General features: G+C 34.8%; 1 protein-coding gene across 4 annotated transcripts in view; it reads right to left on the bottom strand.

Moving 5' to 3' along the window:
* Rnls (renalase, FAD dependent amine oxidase) overlaps positions 1-21,964 on the bottom strand; it is a 345,747-nt gene that overhangs the window by 100,129 nt on the left and 223,654 nt on the right. For all 4 annotated transcript variants that reach the window (XR_011707328.1, XM_027949245.3, XM_071611247.1 and 1 more), the window contains one exon: positions 12,702-12,875. Coding sequence is in view for 3 of the 4 variants with exons in the window: in XM_027949245.3 (XP_027805046.1) it covers positions 12,702-12,875 (174 nt within the window). In the remaining variant the exon portion in view is untranslated. The remainder of the gene's footprint in view (positions 1-12,701; positions 12,876-21,964) is intronic.

Raw genomic sequence — 21,964 nt, 5'->3', positions numbered from 1 at the left:
TAATAAGATACATGGAATTTCCCTTCCTGTTATAGTTTGACAGAAAAAAAAAATTGGATTTGGCTATTTTGGCAAAATTTCTCAAATCAAAGGGACCATAATTTTTATGATATTGTTAGCTACTCCTGAGAAGCTATTATTATGAATATGGTGGAAAAGTAAATATCATTTTATTTTTTATAAAAAAGAGTGAATTAGGTTTATGTGAGCTCAAGGCTCTGAAATGCCTTTCCTGATCTTATTAAATAATATATGGATATGTAACAACAGCAACAAAGAATTAGCTGGGTATATTTATAATAGAATTCTATTTCAGTGAGGGAAGCTATATTTTAAATTCAAGGATGAGTCCATTCTTACGAACAGGAATTTGGAATATTTTATACTGAAGAATTCCCCCAGTCCCACAGATCAGTTATAAATATTAATAGAATTTCAATAGATTCTTTTCAGATTCTAATGTTTAATATTCATTTATATTATGCAGGGAGTTTAATGTCCTGTACAGTACATGTAGATTCTTCTCATTATATAAATGAGCACATATATGAAGTCTGTAGGGACAATGATCATTAAAAATAGCAAGCCCACATATGATGTTAGAGGACATATCAAAGCCTTCTCATCTCACTTAATAACAAGAAAGTCACTGGTAATCAGCCAAAGGGCTCTTTAGACTAAATTGACTCAATAATATCATATCTAGGCAAAAAGATAGATTGGTGATTCTGGACAGAGTTAAAAATGCTAAATGATATGAAGTATTTATGACACGCAATGAAGTGATTTCCTGTGGTGAGATTTTGCAGTCAGGGTTTCAAACCTGCTCTTGAATTAGTCTCAGCTCTTTGAATTGCTGACAGCTTACTTCATAGTGCCTTATTCTTCTCAGATATTCTATACTGCAATTTAAAAAAAATCTATTCAAAAAATGATTTGGGATTCCATTAAAAAAAAGAAAAATTGCATCTAGGTTAATGTTCTCTGAATTGAATACCTTACTCAGGTAATGAGATATTGTTTTGTTAACCTAATGTGTAAGTATTATTATTTTAAATAAATGATAAGATATAACTAAAACTGTACTATTAGCACTTTCCTTCTCCTTTTTCTCAAAATGAAAAAAAATCTACATGACAGACAGACATATACCATAAAATAATTTGCGTGAGATGGCAATTATAAAGACAGCATTTACTGTGTACATGCACTGTGTCAGGTATAGTTTGGGATATGCAATCTTGTGCAACCCTTATAACATTTCTGGGAGACATTATACTTCAAGTTTAGGCAAGTGAGCAGGGCGCAGTGGTGCATACCTGTAGTTCCAGTGGCTCGGGAGGCTGAGGCAGGAGGATTGCAAGTTCAAAGCCAGCCTCAGTAATGGTGAGGCACGAAGCAACTCAGTGAGACCCTGTTTCTAAATAAAATACATAATAGGGCTGGGGATGTGGCTCAGTGGTTTAGTGTCCCGGAGTTCAATCCCCTTACCCCACCCCACCCCCCCAAAAAAATTTCAGGCAAGTGAAGCTCAGAGAAATTAAAAAACTCATTCATGGGCATAGATTATTTGAGTCACATTAAGATACTGGTATTCAACTATTTATAATCTGCAAAGATAGTAGCAGTATTATTTGGTTCAACCTAATTTTAAGCATTGAGTTACAGTTCAAAACGAGGTCTGTGATTCCAAAGTCCACTGAACTATGCTGGATGATACTGGTTCTTTTTGACTACTCATGACAATAAAAACCAAATTATAAATTATACAATAAAGAATTAATCATTCACCAAATTTGAGTTAAAATGAACTCATCATTTGTGGCAAGATTTCCATCTAAGATATCAGGTTAATGTCATTTTGATTTTTTTAAAAAAACCTGCTAAAGTGCGGCAGAGAAATGGCACATTTGCAGAAATTATCACATATTTTCTAAGTTAAATATCTCAGCTGGAGCACAGTTGTTTTTCAACCAAGTATTAAAAAGAAATATCTTTCACAAAGAGAACAGCAGGATTCTTTGAAGTATAACCTTGGAAATCAAAGTCCATATTATAGGGTATCATTCACAGCAGATGTATATTCCCCAGAGACCATGGTAAAATTGTTACTGAAAATACTTGTACATCTTTAAGAAAGAAGCTCAATAAAACTTCCAGGTCTTATTGGTAATACCATAGAGTCAAGTACTCCCAATGTTCTAAGAATGGTACATCCAAAAGGAGGCTTCTGATCACTCTGATTGCCAAGAACTCACATATGCTCTTCAATGGCTTCCAGATTCAGCAACTAAATAGAGAGCTCATTCATTGAATATGATTTAAAGGACAGCAGCAGCAGACACGTAGATTGTCTTAAGGATAAATAATTTGCTGCCTAACCATTATTTTTCCTTGCCTGCTAAGTAGGTGACCAATGCTGAAGTATTAATTCTCAATGTTATTTCAGAGCCAGGGAAGGGCATGTCAGGATTACATAAAAGTCGACTGGCCCAGTAAATATTTATGAAGCAGTGAATACACACTCCTATTATGCAATGATGTTAGTGTCTATCTCTTATTTTTGATCTTGATCTGGATAAGAAGGATCAAGGGATATGTAGCAGTTGTGATGGAGAACAGCACGAGCTCCCACTGAAGGAGAGAGCTGCTAATCTTGGAGAACAGCAGCAGGCTCTGCAAGTCAGGGCACAGCAGTTCTTTAGCCCATGAGACATTTAGATTGATCTGAAGAAGAAATCTTGACAGTGAGGAAAGTGGAGGAAGCTGTAGGTAAGGGAATGATCCCATCTCTTTCAGATAGTGTTGTCATGGTCACAGATAAAAATGGACTACAATGAAGACTTGTCAAGCTCCCATCCAACTCAAGTTTTTACTGTTTCCCAGGACCTGAGGCTCACAAGCTGTCTGAGTTTTACACAGTTTTACAATACTGTTCTCAACTTGCAAAGGTTTTGAGATGCCTCCAGAATGATGAAAACCAGGCACTTGTCTGGGAAGCAGAGCAGTGCACATTATTTTGAGCCCTGGCTTATAACTCGGAGTGTTGACAGCTTCACTTCAGACCGCAGTAAGGACTTAACTTCAGATCCTTCAAAACAGCTCAGTCCCACAGAGACAGCCTTTTTTCAGTTTCCTTCTCTCTTGGATTGACACAATTGCAGGTATCATGGAAATAGCGAGTTGAGTTTTTTGTATTTGAATTATAGAGGTGAGTTCTGTCTTAATTCAAAACAAGGTTCTCAAACAGACATGAGGATTGCCATTTATGCAGCCGATACTAAATTTCTACAGAGGAACCCACGTAAATAATCCATAAAGTTCCTATTGAATTTCATCCTGCATATTTCAGAAAGTGCCTGGACTATCTTATTAATACACCCCAAGATAAAATTACCATGGATATAAAACAACTGTTCATACCAGAAGCATGTTGAGGCTGTAGGGAGTTGTGGTAGGATTAAGAAGAAAACCATATAACAAATCAGTTAAAAACCTATATATTAATCCTATAGGTCAAGTGGGAGGGAGCCTCTTGTTATCTAGTTTTCTGCTTCTTCTCTTTCTTTGTTCCTTCTTTTCCCCAATGCCTCAGGATGTCTCACATTTTCAATGTAGAAAAGGAATGATAAGCCCTATGTTCAGAGCAATTTAATTCTCCCAACTCTCCCTGTCAAACTGGTATCTAATCTTTCCAGGGGCTCAGTGGATAAAAGAACCATCTCATTAAAAGGACTATAGTTATAAACAGCAAAAATTAGCTGAAATTACATTTAACATAGCAGTTTCTTCATTATACAATAGTTGTACACCTATTACTTGACCTTTGTTAGTGGGAGGTCAGAGGGGCTGTGGTAATTCCCATCTGTGTACTTTGCTGATTTGTTTTCCTCCTTGCTTTACATTGGCCATCCTCACCTCCTCACAAAGCCAAATGCAATGGAGTTACTCCTTGCTGTTTCCTTTCTAAATTGGTAGCAGTGTTTTCTGTTGCTCTCATCTGAGGCCTGTAAATTCCAGGTCTCTGAATTTATTCAGCAAAAACAGTGATCTGATTCTCATTCATGCCTTCTCCTCCATGAATAGTGGATATAAACTACACTAAGTCACCAACACATCTGGCTCTTATGTTCTGGACCAATTCTTGGCCAACACGATGAGCTTTTGTATAAAGCTGCTTGACAGGCATAAGTTCAAGCTAGTACCACAAGTGAAAATACCATTTTCAGGGCAAGCATAACACAAAGGTGGAATGTTGACACACAAAAAAAGACAGGCTGTTTAACATTCAGGCTTCACTTCTTAGTGCAGATGCTATATAAATCTGTAATTTGGAATTGTTTGTACCTATAGAAATGTCAAGCAGCTGTGGACTCCATGCTTTCTTTAACCTTTTGTTCACTGCTTCTTGGACATTTCATGACTGTTTGCATCTACTGAACTTTTTGGAAACCTCAGAAGAAAGTTAAGTGATAGGTCATACTAAAGTTTCTGATTTATTCTTGGATTTAAATGTTCCATAGCACCCTCCATCTTTCCTTTTCTCACCTAAAAGAAGGAGATTATTGGGTTTATGTTGAGAAAAGTTCTTAAGTATCCTTTGAAAAGTTCATAAGATTACCACAGGCAACATGACCCTTTCTGGGTTTGATCACGGGTGTGAGTTATCACTCTATACTGTATAGATCAGTGCATTGTTTTATATTTATGAGAACTCTTGCTGGACTGCACTTCATTAGTCCAACAGAGCCTTATGTGTCCATTTCCTGAAGGAAAGTTCTGAAGAATTTTTCATTTGAACAGATTTATAAAACTTTATCTTTCTTGAGTGTGGGAGCTATCGAACCCTTAGTTCTTAGTGCAATGCATGGCACACATAAGCATTAAAAACATATTTATATGTATTTGTTCAATTGAATCAAGAGAATGAAAAACATATAATCAAATATTTGGGAATTCAATTTTGTTGAAATTGAATGTATTTGCTGAACTGATACATATCCCAGTAATATAATCTATAAAATAGTTTTATAGTCTGTTTTTTGATGGGTATACTTAGCTGACTTCCCACACTCGCTTTCCATCCCTGGCATAATTTTCATAAAGTTAAGTGGATGGACAAGTGTTATCTTGAAGTAAATCTTTCCCACTGAGGACAGCCTGACCAGAGAAACCAGAGGCTGAAAGTGGTCGTTGTTTGTTTTTACTTTGTGTGCAAATGTCTCCTTACAAAATGGGATGAGTTATTTTATTCTATAACAAAAGTTCATCTTTTGTTTCCAAATATAAGAAATATTATGTGAAATAAAGACTAATCTATTTTATACCTTGTGTCTATTAATTTAAATGACAGAATTTACATATATATGTCCATATATGTTATATATGAATGTATTGTTGTTTTGTTTTGTTCTGTTCTTCCTGAGAGACGGTGCCAAAATCTGATACTACAATTATGTGATATTCTATGGCATCATTGTAATAATGAGAAGTATACTTGTGATTACTATTTGTCTGCTGTTAATTAAATTGCCCTAACTAGTTTATATGGAAAGCATCAGTTACCTAATTGAATTACAAATTGCTATGTCTATCATATCATGACTTTTGTAACTAGTTACTGCTTATTATTTTAGGATGATTGCTAGTTTATCTGAGATCTCTGATTTTTTTTTTAAACAAAAGGCTAAGGTGGAAAGCTTACAGTTTTTCTTTTATGACTATAGTTCTTCTTTTCCTTTCTTCTATCCTTTTTCCCCTTTCTTTTTTCCTTCCTTTCTTTTCTATTTATAAAATTTTATCTGTCTGGGTTGCATTTACTACAAGTTCAATTAATTCCACATTTATTCAAAACCTAGAGCAGACCATTTTATGTTGTCAAATCACATGGCTATCTGCTTAATTGGAATAATTATGAAATTGCTTAAATGATCATGAGGCAACTAGATTTAAGGCCCCTGGCCCAACTCAACTGTTTACAGGATTTCATATTATGCCCCTGTCTTTTATAAAAAGTATATGGTAATAAACAGCCATATGGAATAACATTTCTGCATCTTTTATAAAACAATCATTAAAGGCATTGCATATTATATTAGTGTTTGTCATTCAAGGCACCTAACAATAAAATGCTTGTAAGGATAAATTCCATTTGATACAAAGTCTATTCATTTCTTTGTCTTCTTTTTGAATAAATTGGAATTGTTTTCTTTGATTAGATCTTGAAAACTACATAATTGTGGCTAACAACCATCCTATGTCTAGAGTCACAGATCATATTAATCTCTTCAGATTTGCTACCTACTGTCTATTTTATTGGTCATTAACACTCTTCCAGATGGTGAACAAGGAAGGATGCTAAAATTCTGATATTCATTTTCAGGGTCATTTATATGACTTATTTATTTAATCTGCTTGCTCTGACTTCTATCTGTACTAGTGCTAACAGAGGACTGCATTCACCTAAGTCAGACTTCTATATTTATGTCCTTTTGCTCTGGAGATTATAATATCTGAATTGAAGCCTGGAATTATTAATTATAAAGTAAGTGCCACAGGTAACTGACTTACTATGAAACTATTTATTCCTTAATAACCCTTTGGGGTTGGGTGGCATTATTTCCCTCATCACATTGAGGAGGAAACATAGTTTAAGTAGCTTACTGAATGTCATACGTCAGGTAAGTGGTGGAAATAAGTTGAACTTGGGTAGTTTGACTCCTGGCTAGTTTGATTCCAAATTTAATCTTGGCGGCACCTTGGGGAGGTAAACATGTCATACTTGTGGCAGGTAAACATGGGAGGTAAACAGTCACACTGTGGCATTATTCCCTACTCCCTCTGCATGAAAGACATTGCCAATTGTTGGCAGAATCCTTTTCTACTGAGTCTAATACTCAGCTTTGGAATCAATCTTATTTTCAGCTCTAGGTCCTGACTGTTGAATGATTTGCACTTGTGTTTGAAACCTATTTATCATCCATTTGTGTCAGTTCCTTTTATAGAAGGAGGTATGCTAAGTATTGTAGTAACTGGCTAGATAGTCACAAAAATCCACTTTTTCTTCTTCCTTAATGCATAGGTAGATGCAACTTCCCTTCCAAATTGGTGTGTCCACATAAGTGTGTTCTAATCAATAGAATATAAGCACACCTAGTGTATATCACCTGTAGGCCCAGGTCTTCCCATGTGCTATCCTTCATTCTCTTTCTCAGTGATTTGATGTATAAGGGCACAATGAGTCAAAAGATGGTATGACTTTAGATATCTGAAAATTTTCTTTTTTCCCCCTAATTTTCTCTAATATTCATGAGAAACAGTGTGATAACTTGATTCACGTATATAATGTGTAAGGATCAAATCGGGGTGATTAGTGTTTCAACCTTCTTAAATGTTTATCATTAACCTCTTTGAAGAAAGCTATCTATTGTTTGGGCTGCACAAGAAATGAATTTCTGTCACATTTAGGCCATTAAAGTTTGGGTATGTTTGTCACAAAAACTAGGCTAACAAATACAAGGCTCATGCAAGAGCATATCAATATCAGACCAGATTTTGAATCAAGGTCTTTTAAGTCCAAATTCTTCCCACTCTACAAATTGTACTGATAATTAAAAAAATATTTCATGTATATTTTAGCTTTCTGTTACTATAATAAATGCCTGAGATAATCAACTTATAAAGATTAGGGTTTATTTTGGTTTACAGGTTTGGAGGTTTCAGTCCATGGTTGCTTGGCCCCATTGTTTTTGGGCCTGTAGTGAGGCAGCGTATCTTGGAGGTAGTATACGGTAGAAAAGCTGTTCACCCCATGGCTGGGAAGCAGAAAAGAGGAAAAGAGGGGCTAGGATTCCACTACCCCCTTCAAGAGTATACTCCCCCAAACTGGAAGACTTTCCCTGAGCCCTACCTCTTAAAGTTTCTTCTAATTCCCAACAACTCAAGCTAGGGACCAAGTTTTTAACACATGGGCTTTTGGGGCAGGGACATTGAAGATCCAAACTATAGCATGATGTTAATATAATAAAGATTTTTAAAAAATCTACAATGCCTTAAATTTGAATCCCATTGAGATTTGAGTTTGTTGAGTGACAAGGGCTCCCTATCTCTAAAAATATCTCCACATCAATGCGTTCAGGACCAGACCTCCCCCCTCCAATCAAAGGTCTATTACTCCTGTCAAAGTAAGAAGCACAAAAGACAACATCAAACAAAGATTTCTAGAGTATGTGCTGGGGAATCATTTCTAAAGGCTGTTCATGGGTTCAAATGGTCCATGGTCAAATATATTTGGGAAATTCTAGATTAAATGAAGTGAAAATGTGTCTGTTTTTAATGTTCAACATTAAAAGCAAATCAATACTACTCTAAATTTTCATCTTACACCAGTCAGAATGGCAGTTATCAAGAATACAAGCAACAATAAGTATTGGTGAGAATGTGGGTGAAAAAGGCACACTCATACATTCCTGGTGGGACTGTAAATTGATGCAACCAATCTGGGGAGCAGTATGGAGATTCCTTAGAAAACTTGGAATGGAACCACCATTTGACCCAGCTATCCCACTCCTCAGTTCATACCCAAAGGACTTAAAAACAGCATACTACAGTAATTCAGACACTTCAATGTTTATAGCAGCACAATTCACAATTGCTAAACTGTGGAAGCAACCTAGAAGCCCTTCAATAGATGAATGGAAAACTAAATTGTGGTACATATACATAATGGAATGTTACTCAGCATTAAAAGAGAATAAAATTATGGCATTTGCAGGTAAATTGATGGAGTTGAAGAATATCATGCTAAGTGAAACAAGCCAATCTCAAAAAACAGGGGCTAAATGTTTTCTCTGATAAGTGGATGCTAATCCACATGCGGGGGGGGGGGCATGGGATAAGTGGAGTAGCTTTGGATGGGGCAAAGTGGGGAAGTAGGCGTAAGAAAGACAGTGGAATAAGATGGACATCATTACCTTAGGTACATGTATGATTGCACGAATGGTGTAACTCTACTTCATGCACAACCAGATAAGTGAAAAATTCTGCTCCATTTGTGTACAGTGAATCAAAGAGCTGTCTACTGTCATGTATAACTGATTAGAACTAATAAATAAATAAATAGATAAATGTGTCCTTTTTATAGAAATATCCTTTAATGGGATATTTCCTAAAACTTTCCAAAAAGGTCAATATCATTTTACAAACTTATTTTATGACAGAGTTCCTTCCCAAAGAGCATTGTGAGGAATTAGCATTCCACAAAACACACTTTTGGAAACACAAACATCAGTATATTGATTTAGACCCATAGATACTGGTACTTGAAGCTGGATCTTGGAATTTAGGTCCTCTACAGAAGGAACTGTTTGTTCTGATTGTGGCTTTCTGCACATTCTGCCTGACATCTGACAGATGATTATGCCTCGACCTTTGGTATGGGCTATTTCTTTATCCTTTGTCTCAAAAGACTTATCAATACACTATATTTTGTGGTCTCAACCCTGCCAGACCTCATCTATCTGGTTGCTGCCCTACCTTGATAGAACACAAAGGTTTCCCTTCATTAGTTGAGTATGTGTATCATAGTATTCATTCTTGATTTAATCAAACTCCTCAAATAAAAGTTGAGCATGGAGTAGCAATAGTGACATAAAAAACATCTTGGGCTGGGGATATAGCTCAGTTGGTACAGTGCTTGCCTCACATGCACAAGACCCTGGGTTTAATCCCCAGCACCACAAAAAAAAAAAAAAAAAAAAAAGAAACATCTCTTACTGACCCAGAACAATAATAATATTAATAAAATATAGTGGAGTTATATTATATGGACATTTATATTACATGAGGTCAACCTGATGCACTTAATACTCTGGCCCCAGATAGTGAGAAAAACCCGTTTAAGTGAAGGCTATTAGATTCTGTGTTAGGAAATGTCATTACTGGAGGCTTCAAATAATTTAAAACTTGCATAATAGAAGATGAATTTTCCAACACTTGACAAAAGAAGGCAGGTATTCTTTGCCATTTGAACTGGCACCACCATGGGCTGTAGCAAAATCATGGTCTTACAATTTTAAAATCGTGTGATTGTTGATATAAAAATGTCTTTAAAATTCTATTATTACAAATGTTGTCAATCATGTGGGAGTTTGTTAATATTCTTATGTTGCACTCTTTCAAATCTGCACAGTTTTATAAATTGTCACTGTAATGGAATGTGGGTGCTTTCACACACATCCCACTCCATTTGTACAGCGGATTTCATCTGTTAGGAGATATGACTGCTATTTCTTTCCTTCCTATGTGCCTTTCATAGTAGAAAATATCACTTCATCCTATAAATGCAAAGCAAGTATTTAATTTATCATCACCCAAAGAAACTGAAATCTATTAAATGTTGTGAAATGGCTGCACAACAATTTATTATGTCATTGAAGGTTGTTCTGTCATTCTCCAAAATGTAATGTAGTTTTAAGGGACTTCAAAGGTAATTTTGAATATTCTTCTCTTTATGTGCCAACTTTAGAACTTGCCTTCTACATAATATGTGACTGTACTTGAAGATAATGGGTATTAGTAATTGTCAACCCAGCATCCATTACTTACTTCTTTTCCCCTAACAAACCCCTATTATATTCAAGGGTGACTTTTCACATGACTAACAAGAAGAGGACTCTAATATAAGTTGCAGTTGATTTGTCTAGATTTATCAGAATATTCCTACCCATTTTGTCAGTGACTGATTTTGGATTGGATGAGTAACCTAATTCTGGTTTACAAATATGAGAAGTCTGTTAAGGGGTTTCTGGAAAAATTTCCTTGATTCTTAGAAATGAGCAGAGTCAGTGAGGATCCCTTTTATTCCTAAGCATGTTGTTAGTTTTCTGTGCAATTCCAGTAGCTACTGCCATTTTGCTACCACGCCTCTAAGGATGTCAACATCAAGAATGGAAGAGAGCTGAGAAATATGAATCCTGGGACCTTAAAGATAGTGCTCCATTGTGTATCAACCAGTTCTAAAGTTTCCCCAATCTTTTCTTCCTAGTCAGCTTGTTCTTCTGTAACAAAATACCAGAGACTAGGTGGCTCAAAGAACAGAAATTTCTCACATTTCTGGAGCCTGGGATGTCCAAGATCAAGGTGCTGGTCTACTTTGTACCTGGTGAGGGCTTTCTTTGTGGCCTGCAGATAGCTGACTTCTTGCTGTCCTCACCAGGCTTTTCCTTGCTGTTTGAAAGCCATGACGGAGAAATAGGGACCTCTTTCTTTCTTGCTCTTCTAATAAGACCACCAATTCTATTGGGTTAAGACTCCACCCTTATGATCTCATGTAATCTTAATTACCTGCTAAAATCCTTATATCTAAATACAATCACACTGGGATTAAGGCTTGAACCTATGAATTGGAGGAGTCATCATTCAGTTCATAACAGATAACATACCAGGTGTCCTTATGTTGTTTAAACAAGTTTAATTTTTTTCCTGTTACATACAGATGGATGCACCCGGACAGATATAATATCTTATAAAGCAAGATACAGGGGATAATGTCTAATTCTTAGCATATAACTTGAGAAAAATGAAGGCTATTTTCCTTTCCTCAGAACAAAGCAGTGTGGAGTTAAAAATGGTGAGTCCATTGCTGTTATAGGGCATTTCAAGAACTGCTGATTGTACATATATGTGGTATCATGTTAACATAAACAGTCCAGCTCTTAGGGAGTTTTAAGTTATAAAAGAAACATTTTTCTAAGATCATGTGCTCTGATAGAAAAACCACACTCCAGACTACTTCTATCATTATAAGGCTCTGGCAAGCCGAGAGACTTTAGTTGGTGATTTTATCAAGCAAGACTTCTAACTAATGGCTTGGTGAAACCATCACTGGGCCATAAAACACTATTACACATTGAAGCAATGATTTCTTTCAAGAGTTTAGTCATTTTAGATCATTATAGTTTATTTATGAAAAATGGTATCTTGGAGAGACACCACAATCCTCCTACAAGTAAGAATATAGTTGTACTTTATTTATTTATTTATTTATTGCCTAAAATGAATGTTTTATTTTTCTTGCAATTCAAATTTAATTTTTATAACTATCTTCAATAAAAAAGGTGAAGGGTAGATAGATTTCATCGCATTCTAAGAAAGCTCTCGTGAAACATTTTGCCTATCATTTTAGTTATACTGTATACAAAGTAATTTTACCCTATTTTTCCAGATGAAATGTAAGTAAACAACAAAACTATGATGAAGTGAAGGATTTTCATAACACAGTAAAGTTCACTTTTATTTCTAGCCAGAGAAATGGAAAATCAGCACTTATCAAATTTTAAAAAGCCCAAGCCAAACAAACAGAAAAGAACTCCACCAAGAAACAGACGATGAGGGATACATTTGCATATACATGGATCCATATTAAAGCAATAGAACATGGGCCATTTTGAAATCTTAAACCTTCTGACACTATTTTCATGAACTCGGTAATATGAACCATGTGGTGAATGATTTTCTGAAAAACTTTGCTGGTTTCACTGTGTATTTTATGACTGGGCAAATGTGACATTAAATTTTATCCCCTGTGGCTTGGAGTTAAATGCTTGCTCTGTTCAGAATGGCAACACTCAATTAAACAGCATTTTTCATGATCTACACCCACCATTGTTACTGTATTTAAGGGAAATAATGGGGGTACTGACCTATATTGCGCTTCTTATTATCAATGGAGACGAAGCGTATGCAGGGATTACTGGTGATGTACTGCCCAGCCCAAGGGACGTCAATCTTCGTGCCAGCTTCATAAAAGAGGCCCAGAGCATAGCGAGAGGAGTAGCTCACAGACTCCAGTTGCTGCCTTTGGCATTCACTAATTACTGTGGAAGAAGAAATAAAGGGCATCAAACTTGAAAATATCATCTTTCCTTTCAATTCATTAAATACAGAATTTCTTTATACCAGTTCCAACTGTTTCCACCAACTCCAGCTTACTTACCATGAATTTTGAAAGGTAATGTTAAATAGCATTGGCTCTAATTTCTTTTCAGAGTGATTACTAGTGTTGTTTTTATTAAGCTGAAGGTCCAAATTCTTTAGACTGGCAGTCAGGTTTCTCAAAATCTGGCTCTAATTTGTTTTTTTTAGTTTGGTATCCTATTTATTGTCCTTTAACTGTTTAGTAACATTACAGATTTCATGTACTGAACACTTGTTATGTGCTAGGTTTTTTGCTAAGTACTTGACACAGATTTTCATTCTCTCATAAGAGTCTTATAATGTGAGTATTATTTCTGTGTTACAGGTGAGGAGACTGATGCTTCCTTAGTTATGACCTTTTACGTGTTTCCATGTTATGTGGTAATTTCTTTGCCTGTTATTTTCCCACCAGTGGATCCTAATCCTTCCTTAAGCACAGGGAGACACCTTAGTCATCTTCGTTGTAGGCTGATTCCCTACTCATGACAGGCACAATAATTAAGCCATAAAGGGATAGAAATTTAAATACAGTCATGCAAAATGACTTGAAATGTAAGAGGTAAACAATCAATAAATGTCAAAGGTCTGGAAAAGGAACTGGGCAGGTTGGGTTCAAATCCTGACTCTGCCACTTACCAGGAATGTGATGCTGCTGAAGCTACTTAATTTCTCTGATTATAGTTTTCTAGTTTGTAAGTGGCAATATTAATACAAAATGTATTAGTCTGTTGTAAGGATGACATGAAATAATACACAGTACAGTGCCTGGCATGTAACAAGTGTTCATTAAATGGTAACTAGAATAGATAGAAAAATATTTAGGAAAATGAGGCAGCATTCCATCCTGGGATTGTGAAGGAAGAGATTTCTCCCAATTGTTAATTTCCATCTCCGATCCCAATCTCAGTGAATGGCTTATTCATAAATGTATAGTCTTAATAATCTGAGTTTCAGAGAGGCCATAGTTCTATTCTGAACGGTTAGGCAAGCTAGTTTAGATAAGGAACACATGGAAAATTCCTACTTAATTAGTGACAAATATCCTAGTTAGGGATAAGCAGATCCCAAGAGTGGGTGGCAACAGTAGTTAAACCTTGGAGAAGCAAGTTCAGGTGTAGAGAGAGACAGGAAGGATATTCCATGAATTATTTAAGCATAGTAATAATTCTATAAACTATTACAACTACAAATATTTTTAGAATCTGGCTACCAAAAATTTTCAGAATTATTGAAATTGGAGTTTTGAGATAACCCTAGACTCCTCACTTGGCCAATTTCCTCTGGGTTCTTGTCTTGCCAATTTTGAAGAATAAAATCCATGGCCAATCATGGAAAAGAAGAGTAAACACAGTAGGATTTCTTTAAGTGAGAAGAGATAGAACTCCAACCTTGCAGGAAGGGTCCTGATAACAAAATAAAACAAAACAAAAACCCTTTTGGTGTGCTAGCTTAGGATTTACATATAGTTCTGGAGCAAAATCTATGTAAAACAGGCATTGAAAACAGCACCAAAATTATTGATTAAAATCTATGTAAAACAGGCATTGAAAATAACACCAAGATCACAGATCAAAGTCTATGTAAAACAGGTATTGTGAACAGCATCAAAATCATGGATTAGATTAGTTTTAGATTTTAAAACTTCTGTTTTAAAAGTTATCATTAGGAATAGGTAAGACAGTAAAATGAATCATACATAACTTTCCTATGTTCATATATGAATACACCACTGGTGAAACTCCACATTATAAACAACCACAACAATGGGGTCCTTATTAGAATAAGTTATATTCAATGTATTTATAATATGTATTGTCATTTATATCTAAAAATAATAAATAAAACTTTTTTTTTAAATGCAAAAAAATGTTATCATTTGGGGTGAGGTAAAGACTGCAGAGAAAGGTAAAGCACAAAAGAGTGGAACTGGGGCAAAAGAGGAAGTCAGAAGTGCTTATATTTTGGATGTAATACGTAAAAAGTGTGTGTAAGTGTATGTATGCATATTGTTAAGTAAAAATTATGGAAGGACATTCATTTGGATTGAGCTCTTGTACTAGGCATTGACACACCAACCCAAAATGGAGCCACACATGCTAATGTTCCATGTCAGCAAACTGAAACCTAAACTGTTTATTTGCAAGATCTGATATTCTGAGAAATTGAGACATGACAGCCCCAAACAGAACAGTTTTCAAAAAAACAGGGGATTCACAGAATTCAATCAAAAGGGGCCTAGTCCACTTAAACCAACATGATAAAGAAGTGCCCTCTGCTTTAACCAATACAAGGAAAGTAACCTGAAGTAACCTGATGCTAACTAACCTGATTTGTGTACTTTGTTGTTTCTTTGTTCCTGCTCAACCTTACTTACAAAACTAAGAGCTCTATCATGCTCAGTAGAGCTCCTGTTTTATAGACTGTATGAGACCTGGTTAATGAATGCTAATAAAGCCAGATCTTTAAATCTCAATTTGTTAAATTTTTTTCTTTTAACAATGTATGTACCCACACATATATACATAGAAAAATAAGAAATACATAATATATACTTACATAATACACACATTTTAATACATATATACAGAGAAGTATCTTATGAATTTTCATAATGTGAATTCACACTATAGCCAGCAGTCAGATCAATAAACAGAACATTACCAGAACCCCAGAAACTACCTTCTCTCTTTGCAGGCATGCCCTACTTCCCTGCTGGGATAACCAGCAATCCTGAATTCTAATACCATAGATTAGTTTAGGTCCTTTTGAACTTCACATAAGTAGAACAACATGGTATATATTCTTTGTGTCACTTTGTCACTCAATATTATGCCTATGATATAAATGAGGTTATATAAGGCTATAGTTAATTAATTATGGGATAGTATTCTTTATATGTATATATGACAATATATTTATTCGTTCCACAATTGATCGACATTTTATTGTTTATAGTTTTTGGTGATAACCAATTTACTGTGAAGAGCATATGTATATGATTTCCTTGGTTATACTTAGTATTGGAATTTCTACATCATGGGGTTCACATATGTTCAGCTGTGGTGAATACTGTCAACTAGTTTTCTAAACTGATTGTATCAATTCATACCTTCAACATGGGTGGATGTATGAAAGTCCAATTGTTCCACATCGTTGTCAATATTTGCTACTATTTGCCTTTTTAGTTTGGGGTACAATGATATCATCATGTTGTGGTTTTAGTTTGCATTGAATGATAATGAATATTTGGGAATCTTTCTAAGTTTATCATTTGGATATCCTTTATGACTGCCTATTCAAATCTTTGCCCATGTTTCTTTTGGGTTATCTGACTTTTTCTTATTGCTACATTGGAGTTCTTTATATATTCTAGCTATGAATTTTACCAATGAATTGCAAAAGCTTTCTTCTCAAGGACTTTCATTTTTATTCTCTTAATAGCGTGGTTTAATGTATATAGAGTTTTAATTTTAATCTAGTCCAATTTATCAGTCTTTTCACTTATAGTTAACATTTTTGGGTCCTGTTTAATAACTCTGCCTTCTAGCCTACTCCAAGGTCATGAGTACACTCTCTTAGGTGTTCTACTTTTTTCTTTTCTTTTTTGAAAGTGTTATTGGTTTACCTTCCATAGGGTTTGGATATTATTTTGAAAATAAGGCCATCAGGATTCCCATTCACTCAAAAGGTGGTATGAGGGAAAGAGATCAATGAAGAATATATGGAACACTACTTCTCCTCTTCCACCCTAATGAATAAATAATAACTTCATTATCCTATTATTTAATAACTTAAAGTATAGAAAAAAGACACTAAATTTTCAGGGGCAAGGACTCTAGTACCTCATGAGATTCATATACCCAGATCCCAGGACAGTGACTGATGCTATGTGGGCATTCAACAAATATTAATGAATACATTCTTCATTTTAGAAAATTTGGTAAGTATGTAAGGATTTAACAAGGTGAGACAAGCAAAATCACCATATTTTTATTATCCAGAGATAACAACAATTAACATTTTGGTATTTCTTCTTTATATTTTCTTGCTTTTTTTTTTCCTAAACAGGGTGCAATCATATTGTACATTTAATTTTGTGCATTACATTCTTGCTTACCATGTGACAAAAACCCTCACTGTAAACATAATTTTTAATGGCTTTGTAAAATCTGATGAAATAGATATTGTATAATTTGCTTAATCATTTCATTAATGTTGGACATTTATATTTTTTATCATTAAAGCTGCTATGCATATTTTTGTGTATAGATCTTACTCAAGGTTTCTAATTGTTTCCTTACAATAGGATATTAGAAGTGGAATTACTGTTACATTGATTTTTAGAATGACTACACCAATTTTCTACTTTCCCATTAGTAGTATATTAAAGGCCCACTTTACTGTTTCTAGACTGTATTATTATCTTTTTCCTTATAATTTGATAGAAAAATAGATTTCATATTGATTCTAATATAGTAAGACTAAACATTCTTTTACATCTTGTAGACCATGTGTATTTTCTCTTTTGGAAACAATCTGTCATTTTGCTATTTGGTCTATTAGAGTCTTCATGCTATTAATTGATTTTTAATAATGGATGATGATATAGTATATTATCCACTTATGTGTTATGAAAGTTTTCCTATTTGTTTATTTTTAGTGGTGTATCTGGCAGTATAACATTTATGTACATAATCTGTCAGTTTCTTCTCCCTCCTTCTCTCCTCTTTCTCTTTTTCTTCTCTCTCTCCTTCCCTCCCTTCCTTCCTTTCTTCTTGTTCAAACATTTGGAACAGGAATTTATTTGTTCTAGTTACTTTTGCTTGTGCACATCTACCCTGCCCAACATTCTGCTTTGTACCCAGGGAAACAGACCCTTGTATAGACTGAATCCCCTTGAGCTTAGGTTTCTGAAGGGTTTTGGCCAGAGAAATAGGCAAGAGATTCCAAGGCAGAAGGCCAGAATATTGATTCTTCCTGCTCCTTCTTGCTTTGCCAAGTGCTGGTAATGCAATGCTGAATTCCTCTCCAGTTAAGTACCTTTCTGTTGGCTCTTCTCCCTTGGTTCCAACTCTCCTGAGGTATTGGTAACCTTCTCTTCCCTAACTCATTTAGGCCTAGAGGTAGTAAATCTGTTACTAGCCCCTGGGTGCCACAACATTCTTTGCTGTTGCCTTAACCCTGCCTACTGTTTTGTAATTGCCCCTCATTAATTTTTTTTTTTAAGTACAACTCTTTTGAAAATACCATCTATTTTTTGCTGGGACCCTGACTAAAACAATATTTAACAATATTCTAGCTTCTTCTAGGAGAGCACTTTGAAGCAAAATATGATACATTCTACTCTCATGGACTGGTAGAAATCAACCTCTTAAAATCAAATCCTTGGGCTCAGTGAAGATATTTTGCAATTTATAAAGGTCTGTGTTATTTTATAAGAAAACAAGATGGGGCTTTCAACTGTGTTTCTCTGTACCTAATATTGACTTTTTGGGTATAATAATGAATATTTCAATGTTGATAGCAAGGCAAACATCTTTTATCAATAACATGGTGTCCATTTCCAATATTATAGTTAATGGTAAATGCTGCAGACATTGACACTTGGTGCTCAAAGACTTAACTTTCTTCTAGAAGTTGTGTTGCAAACAGCTATCTACAGAGCATTGCTAATTTCCTGATTTGCCACCATTTGTAAAGGATTTTTGCCCAGTAACAGTTGAAGTTAGGAGGCCAACTTGTATTCTAACTATTTAAATTCTGATTAAGGGAAACAACTCTTGATATGCTTATTATTGTTTTTATTTTTTATGTTTAATTTTAAGAAACTTCATGCACCAATTCAACTCCTACATTAGGCCATCTAACTCTGTGGGGACACAAAGACAACAGTGTCTCAGCTAGAATGGCTGGTTATTCTTTACTCGAAATGTTCATAGAAGTTGTGCTGAAAGACCCATTCCCATAAATATTTCTCACAGCCAGCCGGTTCAGTTTGATAGTCTACCATTCCTGAGTCATTCTTTTTGTGTGAAAGCATCACAGAATCAGTCTCGTTTCACTTCACCTGGAATAAATTGAATGTTCACTTGGACTCTATAGGTATAGAAATCATTAAGCCTGGAAGCAGTTTCAGAAATAGTTTTGGTGAGCAATAAATCTAGAATTTATTGGTGACACACTCTAGCAGTTATCTCTATGTAGGATTTCCCTGGGGAAATATTTCTTTCATCCTCTGAGGCATCTCTGGAATCAGAAAAATTGAGGTTTGAATTCTGATTCTGACATTTATCTGTGTGACCTTGGTCAAATTACTTAACATTTCTAAGCATGTTTTCCTGTAAAATGAGAATAATAATAGTGCCTGCTTGAAGAATTGTTAGGAGAATTAAGTGAGATAATATAAAGTGCTAAACATAACACTTTAACAATGGTATATAAATATATTAAAACAGCCAATAGTATAGTATTTGACTTTAAAAGCCTTCAGGGGTGTCTATGAGTATATATTTTAAAAAGTTTTGAAAAGTGACATCCTAATGTTCAAACATATCAGAATATCCCTAAATCAAAAATATCTCTTTGAGTAATAAAGTCAATTTTCAGAGCAGAGGGTGGAAACAAAATGAGACAGTTTAGAGTATTAGGATGCCAAAGGGGTTTTGGGCAATCATTTTTTGAAAAATTAACACAAATTGTGCCATTCTTTAGCTGTCTTTCTAGTATAGAAGGCTGCTTGTTTAGAGATTTGTCTTTGGAAATGAATGAAAACTCATATTTTGGATCATTCCTTTAGTATTAAGGCATCACATTTTCTGACTCTTAATGCTATCCCAGAATTGTGTAAATATAAAAGGTATCAAAGAAATGGGTTTCTCTGTACTGTCCTTTGGTCACTCAGATTATATTTTGATACAAAGTTAGGATTAAACTGTTTTTATACTCATGTGTTTATGGAGAATGCTAACCATTACCTGAATACAAGCTGTAACAGGTAAATTACATCTACTTGGATGCATAGCTGTTTTTTTGAAGAATGAATTTAGAAAGCATTGGTATTTTAGGGCAATAAAGTTCATATGTAGTAAGAGAAATGTATTTTAATGTTTTCCAAATTCTTTTATGATCCTAACAGTGAATGCATTAAAATGGAAGAAAAGAACATAAAGATACCTAAAGTTTCTAAAATATAAGCAAATTTATTGATTATGACTTCATGTTATTTTGTTCCTGGTAAGGGTGAAAATAAACAAGGCATTTTTTTTAATTGGTTGCTCAAAACATTTCAATGATCTTGGCTTTTGTGATTAAACAGGAGATGTAGCCATATGGGGGATGGGGTGAGGGGGTGCACAGATTTCATACTGAAAGATATCTGTAGCACTGCGGGGACCAAACTGTTTGCCTGTTGCTGGTGTTAGTGATGAGTCACGTCCCCTTCTCTCCTCACAGCCTTCAGAGATTTTGCTAATCCCTGCTGTCTCCCCATCTTCTAATCATAAAGAACAATCTATCAAGGAAAAAAGATGACATTTTCTCTCTGGTTCCTGTTTCTACTGCCTCCTTGCCACTATGTCCCAGTGGCCAGGGTGAAAGAGTATCTAGCTGTTGCTGACTTTTCAGAAAACCCTAAGATTTTTTTGTAATCACAACAAGTCTTTACAAACTCACTAGGCACTCTTTATCTGAAGGCTCTGTGAGGCTAAAAGGACGTTTGATTGTTTCTGTAAGAACAAGTTCTAACCATAGGGTTAGAACAATAAACATTTTTAGATGTAGAAACTATTTTCTGAAAGAATGAAGAATTGGTTGACTCAAACAGTGTTTACTGTAGGCCTACTATGCATCCAGCACTATGTGAGTCTCTATATATTATCTCTCAACCAAACACTTAGCAGAGCAGAGGGCAGATTTTGGACTGAGATGTAAAGTAAAATAATTTCATCCTGGTAATTGTCAATTTTATCCTTAGGAAACTTCTTTTTAAATTTCAGTATCTAACTGCAACTGACTTCCTGTTCGCTTTTCAGAACACACACAGAAAACTGGAAATCACAATAATGTGGTTGGAAAATGCTTATTTCCATGCATTCTAAACTTTTTAAGCAAGTATGCCATCATTCTTTGTAGAAAAAGTGCTGAGTTTTGGATGGGAAAGAATATGAAAATAAAACATTGTGTGTGCTATTATACAAAATGTCACAGAATATCATGCATATTTTACAACCACTCTTCTCGGCCTATCCATTTAATTACTTTATGGCCATGCCATTCATGAGCAATATAGTTATTCTAAAATTCATAACAATAAAAACTTTATTACATGTCATCTCATATTTTATACATTTTTTTATATTTATGGCTAGAATTACTTTATATTGAGACAATGATTAAAAGAATTAATATTCTAATTCAAAACTTTTATAGTTTTAGAAATCATAAAGTAATGTTTGCAAGAACCTGGAATCTGTGGTATTGAGGCAAAATGTCAGACTCTGGTGGTGTAAACTCTAGGACACTCAAAAACATGCTCATCTTGTACTTTGCAGATCTTCTAGCTTCTTTTTCTGTTTACATAATAACAACCCCCACAATGTTTAGCTAAAGCCAAAGCAAATAAACTGGAGAAGGAAACTGTAAGTGGCATTAGCCTTCACTTAGCGGAAGCCTACAGCATTTTACTCATCTTAAAATTATTATACTTTCAAAAGTAACAGAAATCTTGATTTGATGAAATGTACATTTATTTTTTGATCTTCATATCAGTTTGTCTTTGTAATGTTTTTAAGGGTGCTTTTATTAATGTACTGGTCTGCACAACAGTAAAACAGGGTTCATTTTTCTCTGTTATCTTTGCTTTGTTTCCATTTTATTCATGCTATTGAACTGTAAATTTTTTACTACCAGGTTTCAATTTTTTCCCTCTATTTCTCATCTGACTTTTATATCACTACAGATGTTGGACACAAAAGACTCAATGATAGAGGTT

This window comes from Marmota flaviventris, chromosome 4 (genome assembly GCF_047511675.1).
Source record: "Marmota flaviventris isolate mMarFla1 chromosome 4, mMarFla1.hap1, whole genome shotgun sequence".
NCBI classification, from domain to species: domain Eukaryota; kingdom Metazoa; phylum Chordata; class Mammalia; order Rodentia; family Sciuridae; genus Marmota; species Marmota flaviventris.
The sequence above is the reverse complement of the archived record's forward strand: the minus strand, read 5'-3'. Positions and strand labels throughout refer to the sequence as shown.